The following is an 11,405-nucleotide window of genomic DNA, read 5'->3' as shown; positions in this document are numbered from 1 at the left end:
TTTAGCTAGCGAGCTAGGTGGGAACAAGACGACTTTTTTTTTGTTGGACGAAAAGACAAAAAAAAACACACATTGTTTTTTTTCTGTTTACTGTTTTTTTACGCTTCACTACGGAGGAAAAACACCAAAGTAAGTAACGTTTCACTTTCATCTCGACGAGTAGACGTTATTCGTTTATGTGCGCGTTAGTGGGTTAGTGGTGGGCGCACGCGCCGCATCGCCGCAGACGTCATTACGCATTCGTGCAGGAATCAGTTAATTAGACGTTAACGGGCCGTTGGGCTGTTTTAACGTACAAACGACGATTAAACGTTACAAATATACGTTGTTTTAAAGCATTTTAATCACATTCAAGCTTTGTTGTCTTAATAAGAAATAACTACAGTGAGTGTGTGACCAAATGGTGGGTTGTTGTTTTTTTAAAAACTTTGCTAACTAGCAGCAGATTATACCACATTATCACTTTAAACTACATAAATACACTGTGCGTGCAACACCCCTGAGTTATATCCACATGTAAGACCTTTTAAATGTTATCTGTGTTTTAATTACAGTCATTTCTTTGTGTTTGGGATTCCTCCTCTTTTGCTTTTTCCGCTACTTAGTCCCCAGCTCCATTAAAGCCAGCAGGAGCAGCAGAGTGGAAGGAAAACAACAAGAATTTAGGGATTAGGGATGTCATGGTTTGAGATAAGGCATCTGAAAAGGAGCAGCCAGTACAGCCACAGGAAGTCCCCCGAGGGGAATATAATGGGAATAGTGTTGTTTTGTTTGCAACCAGTTCAGATTTGTGTATATTACCATAAGCACGCATTTAAACTCAAAAGGTATGTAAATCTATGACATGATAATAGGCAAATATATGTGCATGTATTGTAAAGCTTTGTATCCAGGTCAAAGGTCATGTTAATCAGTGAGTGAATGCCATGAAAGACTTAGTTAGCAGATTGAAATTTACACTTTGTTTCCAGATTACAAGACACTTCGAAAGCTTTTATTGTCATTGTACAACAGACATACTGTAAGCACAATGAAATTACAGGGGGCTTCAGCGAGGTGCTGGTCCTAATATAGGTAATAGTACAGTATAGACAAAGATAAAACCACAATATAAATACAAATGCAAAACTAAAATATACATGCTATACAAAGAAAACAGGATGTATTAACAACTAAACTAAACCAGAAACTGTACATAAATGAAGGTCAAACGACATGCTAGTGGAAAGAAAAACTCATTTTACCCTTTAGTTTTTGGCTCATGTGTTAATGATTACGTCTTCTACCTCTTAAGTTTAATAATCTCAAGCAGTCCCTGTGACTATTCGTGCCCGTCATCTTTATGTCGGTTCATGAGCATTACAGGATACAAGGATAGCCTCACATATATCCAGGGGACAAGCTAATTGCTGTGGGCAAGATAACTACTTACTCAAAGACTCAAAGGGCAACACTGGCCTGCATCCAGTGAGTGAGAAGAGAATCAGCATGACAATATTACCCTCACACCTTCTTGAATGGGCCTGTTCAAGTAAGTCTGCTGACCGATTGAATCTTCCCATCAATTATTCATCAGGGTCACGGATCAGTGTCAAAGGTAGTGAAGTTGATTTTCTTCTGAGAACACAGCAGATTGGATAACAATGATGTAACAGATCACTGCAGACTTGATGTCTGCCCTTGGGATGATTTTTACATTTTCTCCAACTTTGCGGCCTGCGACCATTTTCTGCAATCTCAGTGTTTGCCTAACCACTGTGTCTTGTACTTTAATAGAATCACACTGTTTTCTGTCAAAGCAAGATCCTGGGAAAAGTTAAAAAAAAAAGAAAATGTGAAGGATTTGTACTGACTCACCCTCAGAAGGCATGACCTGAGTTACAGCTAATGAACCATCTGCAGAAAACATGTCAGCCTCCTGAGCTGCCACTTCATTTCACAATATGTGCATTCAGGATTTGGTGTTTTTTTTACTGTGGTCTGCACAGAGACCACATCTAGACCACAGGAGATGAAGGATGCCACAGAAGGGTGACACACTTACATCAACTGTAATCTATAGTTTGACTGGTGGCTTATGAGTGCAGATATTAATGTTGTTGGCATGGCCACATCTTGGTCGTACTGGTGCCACAACTTTGCATCAGTACATTATACGTGTGTACAATGTTTAGTATTGAAATTACAGTAAGACAGGATTTGAACTAGCAATTAATGTCATTACTGATTAATCAGCCATTCATATAGGTAGATGTATCAGACCAACATACGGTGTATGCTATCCAAGCTGTCCGACCTCTCGAGTCTGTCTTTTTGTTTTTTGAAGGATCAGTGTGTAGGATTAATGAGTAGTGTAGTTGCTGATTGCAATCACCTCGCCTCATCCTCTCCTTCCTAGCATGAAAGAGCAACTTTTGTGGCCATGCAACACATGAAAAAACTCGACCCTAGAGCAGTGTTTCTCAAACTTTTTACACCACATACCATCATAGAAAACATCATACTCTTCAAGTATCATCATTGTGACAGATGTTAAAACACAGTAGCATAAGCTGACCCTATTTAGCTACAGATAGTTTACGCAAGAGGTTTTTTCCTAAGAAGAAGATAATGCAACGTGGGTGTCGTTTAGTTCAGTCAGTAGAGCATTCTCCCAATGTGCAAAGGCTCAGTCCTTTGCCGTGGTGGTGGTGGCTCTTTCCCGCATGTCATTCTCCATCTCTCTCTCCCCACGTGTCCTGTCAATCTTCAAGTTGTCTCTGTCAAATAAAGCTCAAAAAGGCCAAAAAAATATCTAACGAAAGAAAAACAAACAAGATAATGTAATGTTGATTGTTGATTGAAAGAGCTAATTTGGTGGAAAAGGTGTACTCCTGATCTGCTTTTTTAAACCATTAATTTTACCTCCACTTACTAAGTTAAAGTCACATTTTAGCTCATACTAATCATGGATATGTGGGTACACTACCAGCATGAAAGTGGCAGGAAATGAAAAACTTATCTTACTTATCTAGAGTTTATTTTCATTCAATATTTTACTTGTATTTTAATGGTATAATATGTTTTTAATTGAATTTATTGCATTTAAGATTCCTTCAAGTACCACAACAGGAACGTCAACCACAGTTTGAGAACCAGTGCCTTAGAGACAATTAGAGAGTTTGTCTGTTGTGGGCTACTGTAAACATTGCGGACTCCATGGAAAAGGACCTGTAGATCTAAAAGTTTTATTTCTAGGTAACAAAAACATAGCAATTCTTATTATCTATTTTACACGTAGTTATGAATATTATATTTCTGCAATGTTCTGTTAGCCCTGTAAATCTGAACCACTGCACCTTTAAGTTGTGGTTTGAATGAGTCAGCTGTGAACAACTTAAGTTTGGATGGATATGAGTAAATGAGCAGTTATACACACATAGACGGTACATTATCAGTGACTCACAGTCAGGGCAAATTGCAACCGTCTCATGACTTATGTTCCTCAAGTCAAGTCTGCCATCATTCACATAAACAAAGTGTTGGATGACTATAAGACATTATTCATGCATGGAGAGTGAATGGGGCAGCTGGAGCTCTCCCTCGTTATGGTGGCAGTATGTTTACATTCTCCAAATATTTCTGGACTTCCGTACCAGGTTCCAGTTTGATCTGTTTGTTCCTTTCGTTTCATCATTTTCTTCCCTTAGAGCCAAAAAGAAGCATCTCTGTTTACAATCACCACATCCCTGTAATGTATATTCATAGTGAGGACGAGAGAGAGAGGAGACAGTCAGAGAACTTCCTTTCTCCCTCCCCTGCCAGAGGCATCCTTCATTTTTATTGGACCTTTGAAATGGTCAGAGTCTGGTCATATGATCCAGTGGGCCAATGGTATGTGGTGTTAGGAAAGCTGTGTGGGGGGAAAAGTTTTAACATGGTGAATTCACTGGATGATCTCAACTAGTAACCCTAAAAATACCCTCTCAAAACTTCCACTCAGCATTAATGTAAAATATAACTTGTTCTTCTGCTTGTGCTTTGTGCTCAGAGGCTCATTTAGTTATCTGTTTTTGGTGAGATCACAGTGTTTTTATGTACACAAACATGCGTTCAACAGAGCTGAAAAGATCTGGCAGGATACTCCAGGAGAAGTGAGATGTAATGTTACCGAAGTGGAAGAATTCGGCGAAATGAATGGGGGAAAAAATATGTCACCCCTTCCCGTCGACCACCACCTGTGATGAGAGAGTAAAGGGAAAGCCCAGTGTTCGGCCAACCGTGCTGTTGCAACAGGAAACAGGGGCCATGACTAACATGCCATGATGTGGAAAACAACTGACACACTCAACTATGACGCCGTCTCATGGACACTGTCAGAGGTTATAACCGGCAGCTCAACAGCAATATGTTTTAACTTTAAGAAGGGCGATCTGTCAGCGTTAAACATCAAGAGCTGAGCCGGATTAACTGTGTTTAAAGAACTAGTCGAGACAAAGATGAGGGCGGTTGGTATCAAACTTCATTAAAGGTCCAGTGTGTGGTGGGATCCAATGACAGAAAATAATATTCATAACTATGTTTTTATTAGTGTATAATCACCTGAAAATAAGAATTATTATGTTGGACCACCATGTTTCTACAGCAGCCCAGAAGGATCAAACCAAACACTGGCTCTACATGGGACCATGGGATCTTCTTTATGCTTGAACCTTGTAGGAGAGGTGATGGGTATTCAGTCGGTTACAAACTTCACCACTAAATGTCGCTAACTTCTACACACTGGACCTTTAAGTATCAAAAGCTTTCATGGTTTCATCAGATTTCTGAATCTACGTAAACGTTCCTAATTTTGGATTGAATACCAATTTTAGACTTTAACATTTGTGAATGAAAATTATTAAGTGATTAATTTGTAAACAGTAACAATGAATCAATTAATTGTTTGTTATTTTAAAAGCAAATAAAGATACTCTGGTTCCAGCATATTAAATGTGTTAAAGGTCCAGTGTGTAAGATTTAGGAGGATTTAGCAGGACTGGAATATTCATTCGTTCAAGAAATGATTTCTCAAAATGAGCCCAGTAGATCTACAGTGAGAGCGGGTCCTCTTCTATGAAGTCTGCCATGTTGAACCACCATTTTCTACAGTAGCCCAGAACAGACAAACCAAACACTGATCTAGACATGGCATTTTGCTTTTTCTGTGTATTTGACAGCCAGAGTTTTTCCTCCATGATTAGAAGAAGAGTTTGGGAGAGTATTCATTTGTTTGCAATCTGCAACATTGCTGCTAGGTGCCACATTAGACATTTAAATCAGCTGTTTTTTTCTTGGTCTTCTATGATTGTAATCTGAATACTTTAACTGTTGTTTCGTAGAAGTAACCAATGTGTGTCTTTGGGACGTTTAGTAGACAAACCTCTTAATCAAGGATATAACTTTTACCACCCTTTTCTAGAAATTGAAGTTTTTGTGAATCATACGCATGACTCACAGCTCTCTACATGCAAGTCTAATATCAGTTGCATATTTTAAAGACAGTGAAGGGAGGGGAGAGCATTACACATGACTTTGGCTCTGTGGGCCAAAGAGGGAATCCTTGATTACTGGCAGAGAGCAACAGGGCGGGGATGGGAGTGGAAGTGAAGCGGTTACACGGCTTTGGCATTTACAGCTGCAGCGAGATGGGAGGGGAGTTACTGTAGATCTCCAAGGGGACTCCAGAGATGGAGAATGTGGGGGCGCCCCCACTGCTCTGCACATATGGATGAATCATGACTCATATCCCTCAGATATTAGATCTCCCTTACAAGCAACCCTTTTTTTTTTCTTCTGTGCCACTCCCTGAACTTAGCAGCAGAAATATTCATCTCAGTATAAATAAAAAGCATCTGCAGCTGCTGTCGGCTGTTTAGGAAAGCGCTGGTGTTGAAAGCACCAAGCTCAGTTGTTGGTCTGAGTTTTCCTCCCTCACGTGGGCCTCCTGAGCTCACTGCATGCTGCTTCTGCTCTGTTTTATGCATTAGGAAAAAGCTACAGCCAGACTTCCAGTGAGAGGGCAACAGTTGTACCATCATTTAATTCTCTTAATTACATGGTACCAAACATTCCTAATCACAGATGTCGTCCCGTATACATAGACCGGGCTGTATAGACCCTGCCTTTAAAGCCAGCCCCTATAGGCTGCTTGTGCATCCAGATGTTAGGTGGAACCATATCACCATTTTTTTGTTTTTCTTTAGGGTGTGGATTCTGCCTCTAGGACATGTCTTTCTAGAGACTTTAGTTAATAAACACGCTGAGCTGGTGATGACTCTTTGTGTGTCCTCTATTGCAGGATGTTATCGGCGCTGAGTGAGTGGTTCTGGCAGGAGAGGCTGTGGTTTCCAGAGGGCCTGGGCTGGGCCGACCTGGAGGATCGGGATGGACGGGTATACGCCAAAGCTCGTGACTTGTGGGTGGCACTGCCCATCGCCCTTATATTCCTCATTGTCCGTCAGATCTTTGAAAGGTCAGTTCATTTTTCACTCGATATCTGTGCCCCTCATCTATGTCTTTATGATTATTAATTCAAACATTTCCTTCTCTCTTTATTCACACATTTTTCAGCCTTCTAACGCCCATCTGTTCCCCTTTGTCTGCTGCTTTCTCTTCCCTTTCTTTCTCCTTCAGTCTGCATATCTGTTATCTCATCCTCTGACCTCTAATTACATTATTGTACTCCAGAATGCCGTTTCTATCTCTTGCTTCTTTTTTTTTATCCCCAGCAGCTATTTGATATTCCCTCTGCTGTGCCCTACTTTATAATATGTAAAGCTCCGTTCTTTCAAGTGACTCATATTGTTCCTCACACAAGTACAGTGTTCCTGTTTCCAGCAGCAAATCGTTAGAGTGCACTTGCGTTTCAGTGCTGATGCCAAGAAGCTCTCTTCCTCATTATTGTTTTTATTCCTACATCTCATCCAAAAAAGAGTGGCAGCTGGAGACTTCCACTGGACAATGTTATTTTAGTATTAAACCCTGTCATCCTGTCTTACATCATCCAAACCTCTAAGATTTAAATGACTCTTTATCTATATTACCTTCATTTACCTAAAATTTGGGTAATTCAAAATGTGAGGGAAAGTCCCGAGGTGATCATGCATTTCCCTTTATGACCACGTTGTTTTAGCTAAATATGGTTGTGTTTTGGTCACACGCTCTATGCTCTGAAGAACTGATGGGAGATTGTCTCTCCTCAGTCATATTTGTTGCGATGCCGATGATGACTCTTGCTTGCAAGCAATGAAAGATCTGCAGAGATTCTGACAAATTATGTAACGTGGTATTTTGAGCACCGAGTCTCATCTGCACTAGACGAGAAGAAAAGAGTGATTGCACCATGTACCATCTATGCTTTTTCAGATTCTGTAACATCCCTACATTCATCATCTCCTTTTAATCCTGACAACCTTTTTCATGATTGCAGGGCGGTGGCTACACCCCTGGCTTCTCTGCTCGGGGTAAAAGACACAGCACGGCTCAAAGCCCCTTATAACCCGACACTGGAGTCCTACTACTGTAACATTACCAAAAACCCCACACAGGTAGATGTTCACATCCATACACAGTTAAAAAGTCAGAGTGTGGTGCCATGTGTGTTGCCAGCAGACTAGATACTTAAATGTGATCTCTTTGTGTTCTTCTCAGACTTCAATAGCAAGTCTTTGCAAGCAGACCGGCTATTCAGAAAGACAACTGCAGCGATGGTTCAGGAGACGAAGGAACCAGGACAGGCCGAGTTTGCTCAAAAAGTTTCGAGAGGCCAGGTAAACACACACACACACACACACACACACACACACATTCACACACATTTTTAAACGTATATGCATATGCTTGAAACAGCTGGTCACCCTTGCGTTCCCCCGGCTATATGAGCACATTTCCGAGAGCGAGTGTAGCCCTCTATTTTTAACATGCACTCATTACAATGCCACTCTGCTGCTACCATATGCCTTGTAGCCCCTATTAGTCTCACGCACACAAATCCAACCATCCACACACTCATTATCACAGGGCCTCGGCAACAGGGGCTCTGTCACCACTGTTGGTTATTTTTATGTGCGAGCATTAACTGTAGCAGAAGCTAAACCAACAGCATGATCACCTGATAATGTAAGGCTGCTGAAAGTAGCTAGCGTCAGCTGGCGTGATTCACACTGTAGACACTGTAACAGATGAGGCTTTACACTGTATGTACAGTAGACGTATCTGTAAGCGTGTCATAAACAGCAGCAGCTAGATAATACTGTTAGCTCCGCTAGGATTGATACATGGGCAAATATTCATGTAGACAAACACATTCATAAGAAATCTGTTGTTGTATTAGTCTACCTCATGTGTTGTCTGTAGTGACGTGACTGCAGTTTGTAGTTAACATTATCGTTGTGCATGTTTGTCACGGATCCATAAAAGCTTTTCATGTGACTTAATGAGCCAGTTCACCCAAATTACAAGAAGACACAGACCTCATTGTGAACAGCTTTCATTGGAACTTGTTTGCAAAGACATGTAAAATGTAGAAATCAATTCACTTTACTTTGTAAACAGAAGTCAAAACGAGTCTCACCTCAAGCTCCACTTAGTAGCTGTTCCAATGCTTTTGACCGAATCAGAGACTTTAGCTCAGCGGATGGGGTTGCAAGGAAGAGTTCATTTTTTTCCCCCCAAGTATCTCTTAAAATAATAGTCACATACCAACAGGCCACACTGTAATCATTTCTTCCGATGGAAGTGACAGGGGACGAATCTGCCCTGTGTTAGTTTCCTCGTATTATATTTCAGTGCTGAGCTGCAGTGAAAGACAGTAACACCAAGGAGGAACTGTCTGTAACCTTGGAAATAACTTCTTGATTATCAAACTTAGACTCCTGAAGCCTCAGATAAAGTTTGGAAAATACCTTCACACTTCCAAGCGCAATCTTCTGATAGCTTTTAATGGCCAATGTGTACAGGAGGGATAATAACAGCACGTAAAACCTGTTGAATTGACAGTTTGTTGGCTTGAAAAAAATATGAATCTGCTTCAGGCCTTTTATAGCACTAACTAGAAGGTGGCTAAGTCCAGTACCACTGACGTTGGATGATGGAATAACTTTGGAAATATTTAAAATGGAAAAGTTGACTTGTTCTTTGAGGATTCAAAGGGACAAATTCAAATTTGGAACAAATGGATCAAATTTATAACCCCAAAGCAAGCTGACTTTGTATGACTCCACAGTCTCTTAGTACTACGTCCCATGATGTGAGTAATAGAAATATAAGCTTCCTTGGTTCTATTATATATAGTGTATATAATTTACTGTGAGATGGACATATCTGAGAAAGACAAAGCTATGGCTTTAAGCAAAAGTGCACTGGGATAAATATACAAAGATATACTTGCGTCTGGAAATGTATCGTGATCCAATACTTTTCTGTTTATATGCATATGTACATGTATCTGTGTAAAAATTGGAAAAAAAGTCTTTTGTTGTTTGAAAGATAGCAAGTGATGCTGAATGTTTTGTATTCACACCTTTAAAATAAAAATTAGAAATAAGTTTTTTAAAAACATAGCTAAATACCTAATACCTAAAATACCTAAACATAGCTCATAAATCTGGGCAACTCAATCAGTTCAAATAGTTTTTGTCACCATTAAACTGTGTTATCCAGAATATTGGTGACACTGTTGCTGATGGATTTTAAGTGTAATTAGGACAACAAATGAAAGTCAACTGACTCCCAGTGTGTTGTGGTAGAAATCTCAAGAGAAATACCCCAAAAATACAAGTAATTTTGGTGAAGTGGCCCTTTAATGTGCAAGAAGTCTGCTGTATACCTGTGAAAAACGATGTCCTGCATATGATGCTCGTGTGGGTGTGTGTGGATGTGCATGTGACTGCATGTTTGTCACTCCCCGGTTATGGCGTGTCTTTCGCTGTGTGTGTTACGACATTTCTCCTCTGAATCAATCTATTGTTTGCGTGCACACAACAGGCTTTCTGTCTCTCTCCCGTTATTTCCCCCACTGCTGTATCTCTCAACCTCTCACTGTATTCTTCACTGTCCCTTCTTTCTTTTTTCTTTCACCTTCATGTCCTTCTGTTTCTCTGTCTGTCTCTACTGCTGCTGTGTTTTCTGTGTGAATACCCTTCACCACACCTGGCTGTAGTGGAAATGACCCCTCACGGTCTCTGTTACAGGATATTAACAGGGAGGATACTGTCTGACAGCTCTCATTGTCTGTCACCATGTGTTTGGCTGTGTGTGTGTGTGTGTGTGTGTGTGTGTGTGTGTCCTGATTTGACATTCTCAGCGTAGTTCACCAGATTTTTCTAGGCTGTTCATTCAGCCTGGCATTTCTTTCCAACTTGAAACTCGTGTGTGTGTGTGTGTGTGTGTGTGTGTGTGTGTGTGTGTGTGCGTGCATGTTTATGAGTGACTGTGAGTGTGTGATACGTTCATGTGTCTGCTCTGGTAGAAAATGCCTGCTGTCTATTCCCCATTGACTGAGCAGAAAGTGTGTTTGTATGTGTGTGTGTTCTCTTGCAGTTGGAGATTTACCTTTTACCTTCTTGCTTTCATTGCTGGCCTGGCCGCCCTCATCGATGTGAGTACTACCATGTTAACCTTGACCCCTCCTCATCCCCCTTTTGTCTGTTAATTTTCACATCCTCATTCGTCACCTGCCCTGCCGTTGTAAACTTTGACTGTGTCCATAGTAGTCGGCCTTTTCTTGCTGTGATAACCTTACTTCCTGCTCAGTGGGGCAGCATTGACTCATTGCCATGCTGAGTCAGTTGATATAAATACACCTTTTGAGCTCTGCTGTCTCACTCACATCACATCTCTCCTTGCAGAAACCTTGGCTGTATGACCTGAAGGAGATGTGGGAAGGTTTTCCTGTCCTGGTACGTCTCTGAGATATACACTGAATAAACCAGGGTGTCTGCAGGTCCTGAAAAGTCTTGAAAGCATTGAATTGAGCTCCCTCACAGAAATGTGTAGATGGTATTAAAGTCTTAGATTTTGAATATTTTATCTTGCTCGCCAAATGATTTTGTGGTGGTTCAGTGGCTGCTGACTATTTGGAGACATTACACATCTATAAACTTCAGGAGAGACAGTGGATTGTGCTGCAGCAGGTTGTTCAACCTGTAGCAAACTCTGTCACTACTGCTAGCCACAGTAGTTAGGAAGCTCACTGACTCAAAATAAGTGTCAGTTTTGAGCAAAAACCTAAATGAATTCATGATTTTAGTTGGTTAATCCAACTGTCAATTTTTTTGGCCCTTATTAGATTCAACTCATTGGACAAAGTACAAGTGCTGAGACAACAAAATATAGTTATCTGCATCTAACCAGAAGTGCAGAAAGGCAGTAAAGTGCAGAGTATC

The 11,405-nt window shown here is 40.7% G+C and overlaps 1 protein-coding gene across 1 annotated transcript in view; it reads left to right on the top strand.

Moving 5' to 3' along the window:
- cers2b (ceramide synthase 2b) overlaps positions 1-11,405 on the top strand; it is a 15,983-nt gene continuing 4,578 nt past the window's right edge. Inside the window, exons 1-6 of the mRNA XM_027286973.1 lie at positions 1-129; positions 6,320-6,493; positions 7,451-7,568; positions 7,672-7,790; positions 10,561-10,618; positions 10,869-10,919. Coding sequence (XP_027142774.1) covers positions 6,321-6,493; positions 7,451-7,568; positions 7,672-7,790; positions 10,561-10,618; positions 10,869-10,919 — 519 coding nt within the window. The 5' untranslated portion in view covers positions 1-129; position 6,320. The remainder of the gene's footprint in view (positions 130-6,319; positions 6,494-7,450; positions 7,569-7,671; positions 7,791-10,560; positions 10,619-10,868; positions 10,920-11,405) is intronic.

Source organism: Larimichthys crocea, chromosome XIII (genome assembly GCF_000972845.2).
Source record: "Larimichthys crocea isolate SSNF chromosome XIII, L_crocea_2.0, whole genome shotgun sequence".
Classification (NCBI taxonomy): domain Eukaryota; kingdom Metazoa; phylum Chordata; class Actinopteri; family Sciaenidae; genus Larimichthys; species Larimichthys crocea.
Note: the sequence above shows the minus strand (reverse complement) of the source record. Positions and strands in the feature narration are given on the sequence as shown.